The 22231-nt window shown below is 37.9% G+C and overlaps 2 protein-coding genes across 2 annotated transcripts in view; both read left to right on the plus strand.

The window, feature by feature from the left end:
* The window catches only part of LOC149751102 (uncharacterized), a 36955-nt gene extending 35830 nt beyond the window's left edge, over nt 1-1125 (plus strand). Inside the window, exon 3 of the mRNA XM_089927930.1 lies at nt 1051-1125. Within this exon, the coding sequence (XP_089784056.1) occupies nt 1051-1125 (75 nt within the window). The remainder of the gene's footprint in view (nt 1-1050) is intronic.
* LOC103703703 (heterogeneous nuclear ribonucleoprotein Q-like) lies at nt 923-20504 on the plus strand. Its single transcript, XM_039117021.3, has 8 exons — nt 923-1585; nt 1674-1790; nt 1883-2023; nt 2111-2287; nt 18754-18958; nt 19327-19481; nt 19628-19713; nt 19819-20504. The coding sequence occupies exons 1-8, from the start codon at nt 1187-1189 to the stop codon at nt 19940-19942; spliced, it is 1404 nt and encodes a 467-aa protein (XP_038972949.2). The 5' UTR covers nt 923-1186; the 3' UTR covers nt 19943-20504.
* Nucleotides 20505-22231: the final 1727 nt, after the last annotated feature.

Below are 22231 nucleotides of genomic sequence, written 5' to 3' on the forward strand. Positions count from 1 at the left end.
TTACATTTAGCTTTCCAGACTCCCTCAACCATAACTCTATCAAATTCATTCCATACAGTACTAGTCCTCTTACGAGAAGAGGTTTGACCTTCACTCGGTTCACCAGTTCTAGAGGAACTAGGAACAGGGGGTTGGGGATTAGTTTCTTCTCCCTCAGAAACAGGAATGCCAAACTGACTTTCCTCAAAAGATGACATATCTATGATTAATTCAAAAAATAAAAACTAACCGCAAGGAGGAATTGAGTAGAGGGTCGGAGGGCAGAGGCAGAGCCGAGATTCCGAGCTTCCTCTTGTGCTCTCAACAGAAGCGACCTTCTCTTCTCAACAGGAACCTCCTCTTGTGTAGCACTTGAACAAACTAAAAATTAAATTGCTAGAAGAGCACTTTAGAGGAGAGAAATAATAGCAGTAGAGAAGGAGAGAATGAGAGGTTTGGTGTGGTGAGAATGAGGGAGGAATGGGCTATTTATAGAAGCCCAAAATTTTTTTTCCCAAAATACCCCTCCATTCAGCCGTTATTGGACTGTTGGGAGGGGTAAAATCGACTTTTTCCCGAAAATAGCCGTTGGAAACGGCTATTTTCCCTCCCCCTCTCCAGACGGGCCGTGCCAGGCACGGCCCGTCTGGAGCCGTTACGGGCCGTGCCAGGCACGGCCCATTTAGAGACGTTGCGGGCCGTGCCTGGCACGGCCCGTTTGCGCCCGTTACGGGCCGTGCCTGGCACGGCCCGTGCCGTGCCGTGCCCGACCCGGCCCACCAATAGAGGGGCCGGGGGCCGGGCCGGGCTGGCCTTCCGTGCCTCACGGGCCGTGCCAGGCACGGCCCGCTTAGAATTTGGGCCCGGGGGCCTGGGCCGGGCCGGCCTGGCACGGCCTGTTGCCCAACTCTAGTATATATTTTCTCTCCCCGTTGTCTCGTCCCTTTTTAATCTGGGAATTGTTGTCGTTGAATCCTTTATCGGAGTTTAGGGTTTTAGGATTCGCCGGAAAATATTCCTTAATAGATTCTATTTACCCTCGTTTTCTGTGATTTTTGAAACTGTTCTCAGTTCTCACACACACTATTTGGAGCTATTTTGATGGTTTCTAGGCCCTTTTCTGAGAAAAAGATAATGGAGTTTTAGGGGTAGAAGAGTTGTGCGAGATACACGAAAGTATTTGAGTTGTTGCTGTGACTGTCGAGCTATGGCGGAGCCGGAGGAGCAGGTGGACCTCGATGGCGACAACGAAATCGAGGACATGATGGACGACGATGATGCTGGGGAAGATTATGGCTACCGGAAGGTCAGGCAGGAGTCCCCGGATGAGGAGGAGGAGCGTGAGCACGGGTCGGACAGCGAGGGGCAGGAGAAGGCCTCGCCATCTGATGGAGCCAATGATCCTGCTCGTGATTCGATGAAAGAAGGGGAGGAACAAGAGGAAACGCCGGGAGACGGGTCGAAGGGAGAGGCTGACGCCCAGAAGTGGGTGGAGCTGCTTGCACTGCCACCTCATGGGTCGGAGGTTTTCATCGGCGGGTTGCCCCGAGATGCTACAGAGGAGGACCTCCGAGAGCTATGCGAGAAATTTGGGGAGATTTTTGAGGTTAGATTGGTACTGAAAATACAGAATTTTGGCTTGTTTTATGAGTTTATATGTTGGATTGTTGTGTAAAATTTGTGATGGGTATAAGGTAAGGCTAGTGAAGGATAAGGATACAAGGGAAAGCAAGGGTTTTGCTTTCATTACATTCACAAACAAGGATGCGGGTCAGAAGGCAATTGAGGAGCTCCATGACAAGGAATTTAAGGTAATTTGGTTGATAAATGGTTGCTTTAGGGCTATGCCGTTGCTTTACCTTTTGGTTAAATTCTTGAAAGGTGTTTGCTTTTGTTCATTTAGGGGAGAACCTTGAGATGTTCTTTATCGCAAGCAAAGCACCGGTTATTCATTGGTAATGTTCCCAAGAGCTTGTCAGAGGATGAGTTGAGGAAAATCCTTGAAGAAAGTGGCCCTGGGGTTGAGAATGTTGAAATGTTCAAGGTAGGTGCTTGTCTATGAACTTTAGTGAGTCTCAAGCAGTCTGGATTCTCTGTTGGCCTCCTTATTTTTTTCCAATGATGATCTCAGGATCCGCAGAACCCCAGCCGCAACCGTGGTTTTCTTTTTGTTGAGTACTACAACCATGCCTGTGCTGATTATGCCAGGCAGAAGATGTCGAGTCCAAACTTTAAGATGGATGGAAGCAACCCAACTGTCAGCTGGGCCGACCCAAAAAATTCGGCCGACTCTTCTGCTGCTGCTCAGGTAAAGCAACTTACATAGAAAAGAATGTAATGTAGTATGTCTTGTTGTTTGTTTTTGACCTTTATATCATGTATGCTCTTATTTTTTTCAGCTTCTTTATTCATTATTGGCAGCACTTAGTTATTATTCATGCATATGAGCTTCTTATATGATCAAGATATACGGTTAGAAATGTGGCAAATGTTGCTAGATAATAAGTATCTGATTTTTGCCTGTGGCTGCTTGTTGATTTTTGTATTACTGTGTTGCTATATAACAGGGCAAACTTCCGTAATAAAGGGAGGTTATTCTGTCAAATCAACAGTGAATTCGCAACTTTAAAAATTAATTGGTTGCTTGGCTTGATAAAAATGCATTGTAACAATTTCATGATGAATATTATGCAAGGTCAAGTAAATTTCTAAATATTTTATTCTTTGCAAATCGTACAAAGTGAGATATTGACTCAGAGCTTATGTCTTTTGGTTTGATATCCTCACAACAGACTACGTTTAATAGTGGTTGAAGGGTAAAATGATCAAACTATTGAATATGTTCTCTAGCTAGATTGCTTACCCTAACACAGAAGGTGCTTGGCAGTGGAGATGGTGAACTTTGTGATTTGACCGATGCATCAATACTACTTGATGGCGTCAGGTTATATTTAATGAAAGTGGATATATGTAAATCCTTTATGGCGCTGATGGTTAAAGTTTTTATGCAGATTAGAGATTGTGTGGCACTGGGGCACTTATTCAGCTTCATAGAAATTCAAAAGGTTCAAAATGTGTTGAAGCTTTTAAAAACTGAAAAAACTTTTTTTAATTAAAAATAAAAGAATCATAATTCGAACTAGTTTTTAGTTGGAAACTTGAATATTTAAGGGATGAGTGGCAATTTAAGTATTTTCCTTATGGTAAGGGAGGCACTTGAAGTAGTACTGAATGTTTGGATAGCTGGGCTGAGACTGTCTCTGTCAACTGAGAAACTCAAAAAACATGTCACTAGAATTCATTCAAAAACAATTTTTTCATTCAAAAAGGAGTTCTGGGTTTTGCTATGTTCAGTAGCTGTGTCCAATTACTTTTATGTAGGAAACTATTTTGATCTTTTTGACTATGTACAATTTTTTGTACGTTACATGACATCATTGTATACCATGTGGAAATTGCTGTTGTGAAATTTGATTGAGCTTGCCATGGCTAGTGTAGTGGTACAAGAATGCAGTCCATATAGGGGTTAGACTAGTTTGAACTGCTGTAGGAACTGAGAACCTAGGTACATGGATGCTCCAAATTGCATGCTGTGATTATATCTGACAGGTGTTGAGTACCAATACTTGGTAGATACATACTTATTTTTAATGGTTTTTTTTTTTAAGATTGAGAATCCAAAAACAAGGTCTCTAGTTACTTCTTGTATATGCTGGACATACTCCCTAGATCATACCTTTGGGGTGGGAGTTTTTTTTGGGTGTTACTTCAAATAAATGTTCTCTAGTTTGGGGATATCTATGTTATTCTGTGTAGTATAAATGTACTACTGTGACGACCCATTATACTTTATGGATGCCTTTGACATATATGAAAAATTAAAGATTTTATATTTATTCTCATCTTTCAGCCATATTGTGTTTTTTATAATTTTTTCAGTATCATGCTGTATTTGTTTCTTGTATCCATTTTTTCATGCTCCACAGGCAAGCACTGGCTGTGAATTTATATTACCTTAGATCGCATAGCGGTATAAATTTCTTAATACTAATTATTAGTCAGGCTTAAACAATCATGGGCATGGCATAAATGCTTCATGCTAAATTTGTAAATGGTCATGTGAAGCAATTAAGTTGCGCAATAGGGGATTTGAATACAAATGATTATTCAAGGACCCTCAATTTTATGATGTCCTGTCATGTCACCCTTACAACCATGCCATGGAAATATGTATATCCAATATCAATATTCAGTAACTTGACAAGAGACAGTAAGTTCCACTAATAACTATGTTAAGGCATGTGTCTGGTTTATATAAGCTTGGCATTATAATTAGAAAATCTAGTAATTGGAACTCCTTGACCAACAGCAATTTTGTTTTTCCAGTCGCCATCATTATCCCAAGTAATGTTCTAATACAGGTTTTTGAGGCCATTGTGAAATATTTTTACTAACAAATTGGCTTCTCTTATGGGTGGCAAAAGAGGCTTTTTTTGTTCTAAGAGGCCTTTTGTACTTATTAATTACAGTAATTGAAATAGAGGAATATATTGGGAGTTCACTGTACATGAGGACTTAGAAATCTCTCAGTTAAAGTTTGCTTTGCAAGTGATGCTTGATTTTATAATAATGATGATATTAAGCTTTACATGCATCTGTATGGTAATTCCTGATTTTTTGATTTGATTGAGCACATGAATTTCAACTTTCTACTTATTCAATAAGTTTTTACACTTAAGTGAAAATTTTGTTTTGATTTTGATTTGCATCAGATAAATATAGTTATAATTACCTTTGTATTTTGTGCATCCAAAGACTTAGGTGCTTTCCTAACTGCTCAAAACTTGAAATTGTAGTATAATCTTTTGAAAAATTGCTCTGTAGAGGTTTCATAAATTGTTCACAAGCAAAGCTCAACCAAAATAATATCAGTTATGTCAAAAAATCTTTTTACATTAGTTATTGAAATGAAAAATGTTAAATGACATGGGTAACATTAGTTACACATGGTGAACCCCCACCAAAAAGAAAAAGACAGTTATGTTAGTTTTGGTTTAAACTACTCAAATTGAGTCAAAGGTATTTGATTTCAGCCAAGACCTCTGGGTACTAGGGCAGTCTTGGTTTGAATTTGATCAGAGTTATGATTCATTTCAAAATGATTTAGTTTTGGCGAACAGTTCAGATCTTGACCATGGCAAAATCATATTTTCCAGCATGGTGGTTGGTGGTTTAAATTCTATAATGTATTAGTTTTTTCCTCAGGAAGTAAGCAGACATAAATATATTCAAATATCTTGTTGTTGGTTCTTCTATTGTTGTGGTTTTTACTAGTTTAATTGTCCATTCAATGGATTTGGCATATTTAATACTAGTTTATGGGCAAGAGAGTACGGGAAGAATTGATTCCTATGCGTCCGAAGCTAATGAATCTGATGCCATGGATTCTGTTTTCATGCTAGCGAGAAACGAATACCTGGCTTCAAGGGAATGGGCAGAGACCCGGATTTACCTAGCCGTCAATCATCCCACTTCTTTCACTCCTGGGGGGTCAGATACTCCTGCATTAATTGTATTAAAGGGGGAATGTTGTATAGCACTCATCGTAGGCCCCATTTAGCAGAGCTGTTGGCAGTTGAGCTTTCGGAAGTAGAGCTTTTTAAAGTAGAACTTTTATAAAAAGCTATTTGCTGTTTGGTAACTACATTTCTAAAATATTGTTAAACTTTAATATGTGTTTGGTAAACAAACTGAGAAAGTACTTTTGGTATGATAAAATGACCTTAAAGAATATTGCATAATATTATACAACAGAACATAATAGAATATAATATGTATTAATACATAAATATATGATATGGTATAATATTACTGTAATGTAATATAATATTATTATAATATAGTAATATAATATTGTATACTATAGCATAATAGTATAACATAGTTTGATATTATATAACATAACATATCAATGTATTATGATATAATGTAATATAATATTATATTTATAGTATAATACAATAATAAAGATATAAAATATTATAATTATTATCATTATATATCAACAAATATAAAGGGACATTTTCTGTAATTATAATATTTTATCATGGGTATTTTGGTTCAAAAAAAAATTATAAATCAAAACAACTTTCCGCCGCATGCTAAAAGTGCTTTTCCGAAGAAGCTTCATTTTGGAGTTTCTCCCAAGAAGCTGTTTTAGCTTTCTGGCAAAGCTAAAATAACTTTTCAATTTTTTTACTAAACACCTCTATTCTATCCAAAAGTATTTGTGGAGGGTCAGAAAGTGCTTTCTGGCCCACCAAAAGCTCTACCAAATGAGGCCTTAGTAGTTTGAAGCACATAAATTGAAATTTAGGGGCTACATGCTGAACCTAGAGCTGATCGCGGGCCTTCTGGCTCGCCCAGCCCGCCCAGCCCGACCCAGAATTTTTCGGGCTTGGGCATTAAAAAAAGGCCCATGGGTCGGGCCTGGGCAGGAAAAGCGGCCCGACCAAAAAAATTGGGCCGGGCCTGGAAACTTTTAAAAATGGCCCGGTCTGACCCATGTTTTATATATAAAGGTAGAAAAATACATCCAGTTTTAGAGAGCCCATTAAGCTGTTGGGCCATTATGGCCCATTTTCAGATTCCAAACAAAGAAAAATATCTATTAGAAAAATAGAATTCTATTAATTCTATTTAGTCATATCTAGTTCTATATTATTAGTTATATTAGTTATCGGGTCGGGTCTGGGACCAAATTTATAAAGTCAGGTCGGGCTTGGACAAAAATTTAAGTCTGACAGTCGGGCCGGGCCGGGCCGGGCCTGGGCATAGCTATCGGGTCTAATTTCTGCTGTAGAGCCCGGCCCGGCCCGGGTTTTGAGCAGCTCTAGCTGAACCATGATAAATAATATTAGTATTTGTTAAAAGATAATCAGATGATTCAGATATTTATTGCTTATAGTATAAGTATCAATTAAATTAATAATTCTTGATGTATTAGTAGTTTTATTTGATTTATAGTTTAAAAATACTTGTGCTGGTTGTTGGCAATATGTGCTTTACATGAGTAGGTCATGCTCAAGAATGTGAATCCTCAATTTATACCATGTTTCTGAGGGTTCATTGATGCATCTTCTCTATTTAAATGGCCATTTTTTATTTACAAATGTGAGATTCAGGCTCATAATCCTACTTGTAGAATTACAGCTCTCTTTCTATGCATGCTCGCATGCACGTGTTTGTTGTTGATTCGTGTGTTGGATAATGCGACTGTGCAACTCTACCAAACCACCGACAAATAAATTTAAAGGCATGAACAGCCTCTTTAGCAAGAGAGGCCTTCATGTCTGGATTATTACACCCTATATACCCTATTTTTGAAGTTAGTGTTTACTTAACTATTGTCAAGAACTAATTTCCAAGGTATGACTGACATTGATCGTGGAGTTGATTTCGAATATACGTTGTTGTAGAACATTCACATCTTTAGTTATGGCTTCATTGGAGCTCACTTCAGTGTACTTGCTGCTTGGTGACCTTAAACATGCCTTTTGTCTTCATGGTCTGCTCGTATGTGGTCTATTAAAATACTACCAATTGGATGATTTCAAATCTTATGTCATTTCTGTTTGAGTACTGCTGGTAGAAAAGTTGAAGATAAAGGAAAAGTGTGGAACAAAGAATTTTCTTAAGAAAAGTATGGGGCACAGGTGCAGGAAATCTATCCGAACACTGTGGAGAAAAGCAAATGTTATCAAATTAACTATTAATGTAGACAATAAAACTTTTACAAAGCTCATAGTAAAGGGATTTAAATAGCTGAAATATTTAAAATTCAACATAAAACTTCTAGAAAAATAGTTTCAAACAAATAAAATTCAACATATTGTGAAAGTAAAAATTCTGAGACCAACCCCGAAACCAAGTGGAATGGAGGTAAAGGAATCATGTAATTGACCTAACTAGTTTGGGATTAAGGCTTAGTTGAATTAAGATTTTTAGACAAGTCAAATAATCAAGTTCTTACTTTTCAAGGAATTTCTGCAATTATTGCATATATATAGTTCTTAAAAATTTCAACAACATTAGAAATTTATAATGTTCCTAATAATACTTGACCTTAAATGCATCATCTACATATGTTCCATATAATTCATCTTCTAGCTTTAGTTTGTGCATGTGTCTTTCACACAGTAAGTAGCTATATATCAACAAAATTTGGACATTACCATCACATAGTTTTATTCCCCTAGTTAACATGTTAGACGAATTCTCGATGAGTTGATGATGCATCTTAATCCTTCTCTCGCTTCTTTGGCATCACGATCACATAGTTATTTTTCCCAGTTAACATCTTGGACTAATTCTTGATTATTTGATTATGCATCTTTATCCTTCTCTTGCTCCTTACCTTCATAGAGGTGATAATATATCTCCATGCCATGGTCTATAATTATAGGTGATATTGTTGGATGATTGAGTAAGAAAAAATGGTGAATCCTCACCTTGGTTGGGCTATATCTTGTAAATGAGAGTGTCTTATATTGTTGGACCTAGGCCATCAAAAGATGGACCTTTAGATGTGGCTCTAGACTGGTCTCTTTGTGACCTTTGGCAAATTCACATGTACTTGTAGAAACTGCAGAGCAAAGGGAAAGTGTAGAGAGATATGTAAAACATAAACTAATATACATGAATTACCATATATTTATGTGTATATATATGTATGTGATCATTTGTACTAATAAAAAGTGCATGATTTATTAGTATTTAGGAGTTTCCTTTAGGGCTTTCACTTCATGGTTTTGCTAGAGAACTTGTATCCTTCTTGTTTTGGCTTCATGACTCTGTTGTTTAACATAGTTGTTTCAAATAGAGAATATGACTTTTAATATCTCCACTACTTGTTGGTCTTTCACTGTAAATTGATATCTAGGAAAAAAGAAACATGTGACAAGAAAAGGAAAAAGCAACAAGATAAATAGGGGTGAAAAATAGACCAAGAATAATAATAATGCTTAGGCCACCTCACATAACTAAGTATGATGCAGTTACCATATGTCTCATAAAACCGTATAGATGATCGTGGTTTCAAATCCCGGTGGGACATCTTGTAGGATGTTAGGAAAGGGTACCATCCTAATTGTCGGGATGGGACTGTCTTGCCATCATCTCAGCTTCTTGATCGGCACATCTTGGCATTCCCTGCCCCAAGTGTCGAGACAGGGTGGGATGGTGGTGCGTCCGTTCTATGAAAAAACTGGGACAACCCTATCCCATAGGATTTAAAACCTTGAAGAGGATAACTAATCGATCTTAGAAGATGACTTAATCCTAAAGGCAAAAATATTTGAAAAGTTTGGGATGGGTTTTGACTTAGCACTGGAATACATAGGATTTTCTGAAACATATCCATAAATAGTTCTAAAAATTAAAAACAACAGAAAATCCGGAGGTACTTTTGTTAATTGACTTTACTTGCATCTCAGGAGTTGTGATAGAACTTCGAACAAAGTAAAATTTGAGGATGCTTTCCTAAGCTATGTAGAGCTAAGTTGTACTGTACTTCAATCCCTTGTTTCCCATCAACACCCCAATGGTAGGGATGGTCATATAGGTCATTGAGAGATGTCTAAGACTTCATCCCCAAATCATGTCTCCATTGGCAGAATTAACCTGACTTCATTTGAATAGTAAACCATCTACAAAACAGTTCTACAAATTAACTATATCAATGGTCCTCTCTGCTGACTAGCTGACACAGACAACCACTTGCTTACTCCTTTTATTCGAAATACCCAAAGAAGCCGTCAGAGAATTGATCTTGAAGTTATTAACTCCCAAGTCATATATATAAAGCCACCTGATGTCATTTGATGAAGTAGTAGGGATGTCTGAGAGGATCCCATCAAGTTGAGAAAGAGTCTAGAACTTTTTTAAGCACTCTACAATGATTTAAAAGGTTATTTTCCATCTTCTTATCATCTTCATGTATGACACAGGTGAAGGTTTTTGTTAGCTATAATTAGGAACTTTTAATTGACAGTAAATACTATTGGTTGTTTCGAACAACAAAACAAATTTAACCTCCCCAGCTTATGACATGGTGCCCAACTTATTACATGGCGAAGGGAGTGATATATGCTCCTGCTTTTGATTCTGAATCTTTCTCAATGAAATCGAAGAGAAGTGGTTCCACCAATTACTTTGCAAAATATCATTGTAATGGAGTTAGGTTGACCTACATCCAAGGTTTTAGTTAGACATTCTATGACAGCAACTTACAAATCAGTCGGCATTTTGCCATAAATCCACTTGCTTCAAGAAAGTCTTTTTCTCCATTATGATATCTTCTCTGATAGTGGGGTTCAGTTTATGCTCTTTTTCCTCCTCTTCTTCAAGTAGCTCAGGAATGCCCAGCCATGATATAAGCTCTTGCTCTGTAATATCTGGAACTTGAGAAGAGCACTCTGTGGGAGCAATATCCCAAGCATGTTCATGTAGACGAGGAACATGCTTCGAGACTAACTCATACAGGCTAAATTGTGTATTGGCTTGTCTAATGATGACGCATCAATTTAACCTTTTTGACTGAGCTGCTTCTTGTTCTTCTTTTTATTCTTCATCTCTTCATACTTGAGATTGGTGCTTATGTTGAACTTCAGAACTTTATTTTACTTGAGAATGCCGTATCATGAAGTTTGTCACTGTATAATGCATATTTATATCTGAGTAGTGAAAATTTGGTCAACTGCAGACTTCCTAAACTTGTTATATAGTGCTATCTTGACTCATTTTAACATGTGGATTTTCACTATACTGTCTTATTATGTCAATATATTCGCAGTATGAGTTTCATAGGAATTATATCATGAGGAGATTGTGTATGCGTATTCTACATGATACTGTACTTTGTTGCCTAGCTTATAGGTGTCATTAACAATTGTCTATAATATATGTGGGTAAGTTCTAGGAAGCACTTTTCCTAGAAAAATGTGTGATACTGTGATTGTTAACAATATCTGAAAAGTGTTCTACAGGAAGCAAATGTTGAAAAAGTGCTTGTAAGAGAAGGTAGAAAAACTAGCTTCTGGCTTCTTGTTTTGCGAGAAGAACTTTTTAAGTAGTAAAAGCAATACCAAACACACGCAAATGAAATAATGCCTTCATTCTGCTCGCACTCTTTCTCCTTAAGTTTGTGGTGCCTTCACCAACTCTGGAGACTTGCCATGAAATAGTATAGTCAGTCATCGACCACCACTCTTCATCAGTGTCTGTAGTGACCATTTGGTTGAAGAGAGTTTGTTGGCATTAGACTAGGCCCTATAGTTTGTTTTTAAGAGCAGTCTTGGTCTTGTTCCTGGATTTCATTTTAACAGATTTTGATAATCTGAACCCTACTTTTAGATTAATTATTGATGATTGACAAAGTATTTTTTCTCTCCTAGCTTTCATTTATTTTCCATGGCTTTTCTTTGACTTTTTGAGAACCATCATGCGAATAAGCAAATTTCCTATTTGATTTAATTCAGTTAAAGTTTGTGTTCTCTAATCCAGCCTAACTGATGGTGGGACACCAGTTCCTTTTCTCATCTACATGTTTTGCACCTATCTTGGAATTTCCTTTGTGATTTTTACTGTTCCTGGTTCCATCATCTGCTGGTTTATATTTTCGGCCACAAGGGATTATAGAATGGCCTTGATCCTATCTTAAGGATATTTTTGATCTTCTGTCTCTCACAATGCAAAAAACCCTAGACAAAAACTTTTTCTAGTCTTTTCATGCTATTTTGAACTTCTTATTGCACCTTAAATGGTTGTCTGTCTGCCTTGTGGAGGCTTTTAGTATTCTATTTTTGTTAGATTGCTTTTGAAAGCATAATATCTTTTTAATTTTTATGCTTGACCTTGGGACCTTTTAGTTTGTGGTGCAACTCTTTGGTTCATCCATTTCTCTACAAGTTAGATTATTAATGGCCTTCATGTTTTATGCAATCCAGATTCTTATATGTCCCACCACATTTGCAATTCCAGGATTCACCTGTTTTTTGTGTTCTGCCATTGTTCCATGAATTTGTTCTATTATTGTACTTCAAGTTGATATATGGGTATACAGGCATCCTTTTTGTTTCACATTTCAATCATGTTGAGGACCTGTTTTTACCCCTTTTTGAGCTTCTTTATACTTTTGAATTGTAGCACTGTCAGCCTGTCCTGTCATCTGAATTTAGCCTTTTGTTCACATCAATCTGACCATGATAAAATGTTTTTATTGGTTGATGTCATTGTCCATTTTGCTCTGTTTGAGATCAGTTCAATTTCACAATTGGTTAATTACCTTCAGTTATCAGGCTTTCTTTTTGTTGTAATTTGTCTATGCTTTAAGCTAGATCTCAGGGTTGCTCTCTTGCCTCTCACTATTACTTAATGGATAATATTATGACTGATCGCACCTCATTGCTTAATTTTGGACTGCTGTCTGCGTACTTATCATACATGCTGTTTCTACAGCCCGAATACGTGATCCATGCAGCTTTAAGACTGCCTGCTTATTCATATGTATTTAATTGATAGGTATTTCTCTATTCTTATAATATCTCTTGAGCATGTTTCTGTGAACTGACTGGTCATCCCCATGAACTGATCTTGTTGGTGGCTTGTTTGTCATATGATTGTAGATTACCACCATCTTTATTGCCTATCTCTGCTTGTTTCTGGCATCATCTAATCAATTAAGTTTTACAGAATCGTTTGACCATGTGTAATTTGCCATGTTGTTTACCATAGTAGTTGGGGCTTACCGGCTTGTGGTCTTAACTAGCCGGAATTTTATATCTGGATATTCATGCAGTCAATCCAATTTCTTCCTGAGGCTTTCATGGCGGATGAATCACAGTTCCAATAACTGTAATGTGATTCAACTTCTTTCTTTGCATACAAATTCTTTTGCTACTTGTAGTGCTTGCAAATCTATCAGCAGTGATGCAACTTCTTGTCCCTACTTCCTCAATATGCTGTTTACAATGCTCTTGATCACTTCTTAGTGCTAGTGCTTTTGTTAATAAAATCTCAGCCCACAATCAGAGTCATCACCAGTCTACTCTATACTGTAATTATCGAACCATTTCTTTTGACTGACATCGGTGGTGGAGGTGGTAGCAGCTGTGTGTATTCTATTTTCTGGGTTGTTTTTCCTTTTTTTCTTTTTTTGGTTCTATGTGTTCGTATGCATTTTTTTTTTTGTGTGTGTTTTTTTTGTGGGGGGGGGGGGGGGGGGGGGGGGCAGGGGAGGGGGAGCGAGGGACGGTTATGATATGCCTGGTGTAGTTGCTTATATCAATATGTTCATTCTTTTGCAATTAATTATTTGTTGTCCTAATGCCTATATTGTATTATATGCATATGATTCTATTTATGTGGCTTCTATGATGTATATGGTTGCAGGGTTTTATATACATCGTCAACATAGTGTCCCACAGGTGCATCAGAGAGCTGGGGACCTGTAAAGCTTGTTCTGGACTTATTTCTAGTTGTCTTTCTTCTTCTTCTTCTTCTTCTTCTTCTCCTCAATTTTCTAGATAACTCATTTTTGGTAGGAAATTTTCTAGTTGACTTTCAGTTCTTACTTTTCAGTAGGTTATTTGTAGTCAAGGGATAACACTAAAAGATCATGGACCTTGTTTGACAATTTGATTAGGACTGTAGCAGTATCATTCATGGTATTTATCTTGCTATAGTACCATGAAAAAGACCTTTTTTTGTCATAGTGGTATTTTGAGGATTTTAGGTTTGAGTTGGAGTTTCTACACTCATGAAGCCATCTAACACTCATCATAATTCAGTTTTAGATGATTTAATTCAGTTTTAGTTTATTCTAATAGATTGAAGACTTCTTTCTTTTCAATAGCTAGAAAAGGTGCTCTCTTTCTCTCCCTCTCCCTTCTCTTTGTATTTTCTCCTTTCCTCTCTTTTCTTTCCTCTCACTGCTTTATTCCTTTTCTTAGATTGCTTATTAATTCTTTATTTTGTTGGAAATTTGTCATATTCTGCTTTCCTTTTTTTGCCACTTGAAACTAAAGCAAGTTAGTTTACCTTTTTATATGTTTGATCCTATGGATAGATACATCACAGCTGTGGGTCAAATTCATGCTTATTGCAAGATAAGTCTCTTTGGATGCTTTCTGGAATTTTCAGACAGCCATAAACCTTTTTTTTTGTTATTCCTGTGCTAGAACTGCTAGGAAATCCTAATCTTGTGGCACTTTCTTTAGGGTTTAAGCCTGCTAAAAGTTTAGAACAGCACTTATAGTTTCCCTTGAAATTCTCATATTCCTTATGGAAGGACCTCTGAACCCTCTTACATATGGACCTAACACAAGATTTGCATCACCTATGATATGTTTGCTTAATATCTTGATCAGATAGTTGTAGCCCATGCTCGTCCTATTTAGTAGTATTCAATAGCCCAAGGCTCTAAATCTCGATTTTGGTTTTAGTCCCCTAGGTAGAGTTTCGGTTGTGGCGGTTTCGGTGATTTTGACAGTTTTGGTCAAAAATTCATAAAAAATTCAGAAAAATAAAAATTAAGAATAAAAATCAAGACAAATTATTTCGCATTATTTTACCAGACCGAGATTAGTTTAAAAGCTCAATGCATTAAATATATCAAACTTTTCTATGATTTTTGTTTCCTATCCTTTTGTCTACTTTTTGTAATTTTCTATATTTGCTCTAATTTTGTATTTGGCTACACTTTTCTCCAACCATAATTTATTTTATTTCATTTTAATAACTCATCTAAGAAAGAAAATAAATCCATTAAAGCATATTTCATTTGAATAACCCATCCAAGCAAGAAAAAACTCACCTATGTAAACCCTATTTTATTCTGGTATTTCATTTTCATTGTTATCATTTTATTCTTAAAAAACAATCATCGAATGATATAATCATGCAATTCTTTGTATTAGTGAAGATCAAGGTATGTTGAACCGATCGAAACTGGTCGGTTCAGCTTGTGCCCGTCGGCACCGGTACGGTATAGCATATAAATTTGGTTCCGACCCAAACGGGTCGGAACCGATTGGTTCCGTACTTGAACTGGTGCAAATCGGGCCGGTTCGCACTGGCCCAAGCACGGCTTCTCCACGCGCGCGGGGAAGAATGCCTGCGTGGGGGGCAGCGCGCCTGCGTGGGTGCGAGGTGGGAATCGTGCTTACCCGCGGTTCCCTAAGCTGCGGTCTCAGGGAACCGCGCCCGCGCGGGGCAGCGCGCCCACGCGAGCTGGCAGCCTGCGTGGGTCATTTAATGCTACTCTGTGTCGCGCGGATGCGGAGTTTTTTCCCCATCGACTCGCGGACTCATGAACGGGGAATCGCGTGCCTGCGCGCGATTCTCCGCGCAGGAAACTGCGCCCGCGGCCAGTTCTCCAGCTGGGAATCGCGCCCGCGGCCGGTTCTCCAGCAGGGAATCGTGCCCGCACGCGGTTTCTCGCATGGGGCAACGCACCCACGCGGGCTATTTAATGCCACTCTGTGGCATTTTACGTGTCCGCGCGCGCACGCGACACGCGCGATTTTTTTTTTCCGTCCGCGCGTCACGTCCTTGTGCGTGTCTCTGGTTCGGTACCGGTTCCAACCGGTACCGATGCCCACCGGTACGTTGGTACGGTTGGTCTGGCGGAATAATTAAATCATTAGGGCCTATTTGCTAGGCTGAATAACCCACGGACAAAAGCCTTTACTTTGTGTTATGCTGCTAAACAACAAAAAAGGACAAGCAATAAGAGATAAAACCATTTGAGCCCACTTATACCATGTGCAGGTATAAGTAGGCCCAAACGCTATAACTTATACCCCAAAAATAGGAACTAAAGTTATATGGTGGAGTAGGGGAAACTAATTCCCAGTAATTATCTTTTCACCCCTATCAACTCTTTAATCAAGCAAAAAGTGGAAGAGCAATTTTGTCTTTATGATGAAATCCAAATCTATCACCAAATTCATTGCCTTCTATTCCCTTGTACTTATCTCTCCAACCAAATGCCTAAGAAAACCTATTCTGCTCTCTGTGTCCTATCCATCCATGGTACATGGTGTAAACCTTCGTAATTTATTCCGCCTACCAACTGCTATCTTTGGGTCTGTGATTAATAGAATATTAAATAATATTGACAAATTTTTGAAAACACTAGAAGACATTAAACATATATATGTTCAACAATAAAATGATCAAAAACCGTAGCTTTGGTTAGCAACATTCTTAAGATTGTCCAATCCACAATCCAGATCAAACTGCATAAAATCGATCCAGATTGGACCAACTGATCGAAATCAAGATAGAACAATCCAATGTTGGATTGATACAAATTGTGGATCGTCTGATCCATTCAAACAGCCTTTTGGGTGCTGTTCACATGCTGAAACAGCATGGGTGTCCCTATTTTCGCATGAGGAGGTAAACGATGCCCAAATCTGATGATGGATTTTTCTTTTTCAAAATATAATGTCGGAACTCAAGTGATGAAGTTTTGCAATGCTAGGACTTTAACATCCTCACCACCTTAAACTTTTATCTGATTTCTATAATTTTCCTATTTTTTGTCTTCTTTTTGAATTTTCTGTTTTTGCTTTAATTTTTGTATTTAGCTAAAATTTCTCTAACCATACTTCATTTTATTTCGTTTTAATAACTCACTTAAGAAACGAAAAATCCAGCTAAGCATATTTCACTTGATTTCATTTGAATAACCCATCTAAGCAAGAAAAAACTCATCTAAATAAAAACCTATTTTATTTCAGTATTTTGTTTTCATTATTATCATTTCATTCTGAAAATGAAAAAATTCGTCTATGAAGAAAAGCAAAAATGATATAAACATGTAATTCTTTGAAATTAATAAGGATAGACATCATAATAAAAAAAAAGCTTAGCCAAAAATAACATAGATTAAATCATTAGTCTTGTTTGCTAGGTGGAATAGCCCACGGAATAAAGCCCTTATTTTGTTTTATGTTGCCAAACAACAAAAAATGGCCAAGTAATAGGAGTTATACCATGTGTTGGTATTAATGGGCCAAGACAGTATAACTTATGCCACCAAAATAGGAAGTGAAGTTATATGGTGGAATAAGGGAAACTTATTCCCTCTAATTATCTTTTTGCCCCTATCAACTATTTAATCTGAGCAAAAAGTGGAAGGGCAATTTTTTCTTTGCGATAAAATCCAAATCTATCACAAAATTCATAGCACTTTATTCCTTGCACTTATCTCTTCCATCAAACACCAAAGAATACCTATTCCACTGTATAAGTTGTATCCCTCCATGGTACATGGTGTAAACCTTCAGACTTTGTTCTACCTACCAATTGTTGTCATAGGGTCTATGACTAATAGAATATTGAATTATATTTACATTTTAGAAAATACTAAACTAAAGACATTAAACTGTATATTTGTTAAACCAAGGTTCGCCGTACCGTACCGTACTGGTTCGGTATCGGTACATGGTACGGAGGGCGTATCAAAACTCAGTATGCTGACCGGCCCCTCACCGCACCATATCGACATAGTAATAGTGTGGCACCGGTATGGGCTGAGTACCGAGACGGCATACCTTGTGTTAAACAATAGAAAGATCAAAAACAGTAGCTTTGGTCAGCAACTTTCTTAAGATTGTCCAATCCACAATCCGGATCAAAATGCATAAAATTGATCCAGATTGGACCAACAGATCTAAATAAAGAAAGATAGAACGATCCAATGTTGGATTGATCTAAATCATGGATCTTCCAATCCATTCAAACAGCCTTTTGAGTGCTGTTCACATACTGAAACAGGATGGGTGTCCCTATTTTCGCATGAGGAGGTAAACAGTGCCCAAATCTGACGATGGATTTTTCTTTTTTAAAATATGATGTCAGAATTCAAGTGACGAAGTTTTACAATGCTAGGATTTTAACTTCCTTAGCACCTTATCCTTATGAGCTCTCATGCAACGCTTATCAATCTGCTTTTCAACTGATCCAGCAACATTCACCTCTAAGAAATATCCTGTCTCAAAGTTTATTCAAAGCTTCCATGACACCTCAACAAATTCTCATCCATCACGTGATTCTAAGCTCCTAATTAATCTCATTAACTGAATGAGGCCTGCGCATGAGATAAAAGCACAACAGCAAGGGACAGATCTGTTCATGTAGTCAAGCAGAGTCTATTTTTCATTTTTCTCAGGAAAAACCTTAAAAACTTAACTATCCATGATCCATTATTTTTCATATACGATCCAATCCTGATCTTAACAATATTGTCGGTTAGTTTCAGTCGAAACTCAACCAATACTGACCGAAACTGACCAAAACTGGAATTTTTGGTTAAGTTTGGTCGAAACTATCCGTTTTAGATGAAACTTTAAACCATGGAATGACTATTAATTTCTTGTAGTAACTGTTAGAAAATAAATATTGTCACACTGGCAGAAGTATGATATGAGTATATGGTAGTAATAATTACTTTAACAGTAACCCACAAAATGAGAAGTTTATGAGGTCTCATAGTGTCGTGCCATAGAACTGCTTGACAATTCAGTTATATAGTTGCTTCTCCTTAATTTGCTTTCTGAGTTCTTTGCACCAGTCTTGCATATAGTCTTATGGATCCAGTGGTTTCATGTTTCAGATATTGGATTGGATATGTACATTCTAAGTACCTTTGAAGCTTTAGCTGCATTAAAATACAAACCTTATTATGGTCCTTTGAATTTCTTGCAGGTGAAGGCTTTATATCTGAAAAATTTGCCTGAGAATGTCACACCAGAAAAGTTGAAGGAACTTTTTGGACACCATGGAGAGGTCACAAAAGTTGTTCTGCCTCCTGCTAAAGCTGGACAAAAACGAGATTTTGGATTCATTCATTTTGCTGAGAGATCTAGCGCGTTGAAGGCAGTTAAAGGAACAGAAAAATATGAAATTGATGGTAAGTTTTCTTGAAGCTTTTACCTTCTGAACAAATGCAAGTAGCATCAGTGCAGTTCCTGCTATACCTGAGGATACATCTTTTTTAGCAACCAATATATTTTATATTTGAGTTTATTTGTTTATTGATATAGATGAGGGCTATATGAACGTGCAAGTCATCTTTTGCTGGGTCTGGTATGTTGGAAGGCATCTAGATTCCATTTAACATGTAGAACCATAATTATATTGGTCTTATAAAGTTAACAAATTTACTCTGAGCGAGAACAGCCAGTTGAATGATTTCTGCTCTGTTTGCTGTAAAACTTTTGGTGATGATTGTAACTTTTAGGACAATTTTCATGACTAAGAGATTAATTTAAACCACAGGGCATGTTTTGGATGTTTCCCTGGCGAAACCTCAGGTCGACAAAAAGTCTGATTATGCTTCAAATTCATCCAAACCTGGGCTTCTTCCAAGTTTCCTTCCATATTCCCCATATGGGGCCTACGGTGGTGGATATGGTGCAACAGGATTTGGCCAGGTTGGATTTCCCTTACCACTGCATTTGAGATTGCGCATGCATTGTAGTTCCGCCATCTTTCTTTCTTCACTGCTAACTCTTATATGAAATTAATGAGATTCTGCAAATTGCTAGTTGACGTTGTTTGATATTTGTACTGTATGCAGCCAGTGATATATGGTAGAGGACCTATGCCATCTGGGATGAGAATGGTGCCAATGGTGCTACCTGATGGTCGACTTGGTTATGTTATGTGAGTACATGGAATTCATCTAGTATATGGGGCATTTTTATGCTGTTGTGGCACCTGATGTTCTTTCATTTATGTATGGCTTGTTTTACATGATAAATTGTTCAGGCAGCAGCCTGGTGCACAGGCTTCTCCATCCTCTCATCGGAGGAGTGATCACAGTGGCGGCTCAGGTGAGGGTGGAGCTGGGGGCAGTGATGGGAACCGTGGGCGCCGATACCGCCCTTACTGATCTGGTGTTGAAGCTTGCACATCGCTCACTATGCAAATCTTTTCACCAGCTACCCATTTTGGCTATTGCTCCAGATAGACCGAAGTTTTACAAATGAGGACATGTAGCATCATCAGGGTTCTGTGCCTACCATCTGATCAATACGAGCACAAGATTGTTGTACCGGTTTCTCCTTTTGAGATTAGTGTTTTTGTGTTTCCATAAATCAAGGGATGGCATGATCTTGAAAGATATAGCAACAAACATTGGGTCTATTAATCGTAATATGGATGAGCCTTGTTAGCATGTAAGGATATTTGGATCCTCTTAATTTCTGTCCTTAATATGGACCGAGCCTTGCTAGTGATGTAATGATTGTTTCCTTTCTGTGGACCTGTTAGATCACCCAGAACGAGAATAGCGGGAGGGATGTAACTGGAACAACCCTCTCTCTTTGGCAGTGGATCTAAATGTTACATGTAGGGTCTGAAGGAGGGCTGGGTAGGGTGGGATACCAGTTTGTGTATCGCTATACCCATTTCCACTTTTGTTTGATGAATACAGATGCAAAAATTTATATCTATTTTTATGGATTTTGATTGTATGGGTGTAAATATGGATATAAATAGAATGGTTAAATTTTATGAATCACCAAAGATAAGATGTCACTAGGTGGAAGATAAGGTAAAACTTGTCAGCGTTGTCACTTTTGTTCCTCAAGTGTTGAATCTTGCTCATGTTAATAGCCATACACTAATTAATTGTTTAACCTATGGTGGGGCAGTGGAAAAGAGTTTTCTAAGAATTGAAATGTGAAACTGGAGCCTCGTGGATAGGGGCACTTGTGAGGTTTAATTTAATTGTAGAATAGAGAGATATTGAGCTCATTGTACTCCTTGTTCGCATCCTTCTTGTTCCATCTTCCTATGAAATTGGTTATGCTTAACGTATTAATTTGAAATGTCCGGTGCAGTCTCACTAATAAGCTATAGATAAACTTTAGCAAAACCATGTCAAACAAAATTCTGCATTGCTATTTAAACATCGTAAAGAAAACTTGAGTTTGCATCCTACTCAGAACTTGGGTTTTCCTTCGTCCACTGAAACAGATGTACTGGGTTCTACATTCTCTATTCTTCTTCATGCATATCCTCGCCCTGGAGCTCTAAATTGAAGTTTTTGGGCGCTCATTGTCTTGATGATGGCTCCCGCTAAACACATTCTGAACTGGAAGGAACTAGCAGCATGGCCTGGATCTTCATGCAACAATGTGCGATGTTCTTATTAAATTTCATAATGGAAGAACAGAGGGTTAGAGGCACCTTTCAAAAACCGTGGTCCACTTGAATCACTGTGCCATTATAGTTGCTGGAAAAAAGAATTCATACCTTCCATCCTTCACATTTTAATTAATCACGTGGTATGCATTACATGAGAATGTGGAAACTTGACCTGCCAATAAAGTATGTTTCAAATCCAACCTTCATCAGTGTTGCTAGAAATATTTCGACGAGCTACTCTTATTCTCATATATAACAGTCGTCGTAACATGTCGCTGCAGAAATATTCTGTCCTCTAATAGTACATTGCATGAGCCTTCACATGCTGTTATGTGACTATGCTAGCATGGCCACCACTGTCATACGCTGCTTATTGCATGCAATATATTTGCCAAGATCTACAAGTACGCCATTTTTTTTTCTTAATAACAATGCTCATGGCTTGAGGGAAAAAAGAAAATATAAAATTCATTTCTAAACTGGTTAATCCTTTTTTTTTCTTGATAAATCTAAACTATTTTTGTGAGGGCTAGCCTTATTGGACCGGCCTGTTGGCCTAACCCAACTTCCGAATGCGGCCTGAAGGCCCGTCCGAACCAAAACTAGGGTAGAGCCCTAGTTGAGCAGGGCAGAGCCAAAACATGGCTTGCCGAAGCTCTTCGCTAAAGATTTTGTTGTTTTTTCTCTCCAAACACCGATTGCCATTTGCGCTGCCGCCACATCTGAATGCTGGTGGAAACCAGGTAAGGGCACGACCATCTTCGATTTACTCATCTCCTCCTTCTTCCGGACTATTTGAATCTTCGATTTCCGTCGGTGATCACTAGAATTTGGTTGAGAAGGGCAATGCCCTATTTTCCTCTGTTTCGGTAGATCAACCTATGTTTTTTTTGAATTCGGCTGTTTCGGCCGTTGGTGCTCATCGTTGGGCTCTTCCTCCAATCCACCGTAGTCGCAGAAAACCATGGCCGGAGCTCCGCCTATTAGGATGCTTGACTTCCGCAGTTAAAGGGGCCGGAGCTCCTATTTT

Source organism: Phoenix dactylifera, chromosome 16, assembly GCF_051530095.1.
Source record: "Phoenix dactylifera cultivar Ajwa chromosome 16, Ajwa_hap1_PhDact_Kaust_v1.1, whole genome shotgun sequence".
In the NCBI taxonomy this organism is placed as follows: Eukaryota; Viridiplantae; Streptophyta; class Magnoliopsida; order Arecales; family Arecaceae; genus Phoenix; species Phoenix dactylifera.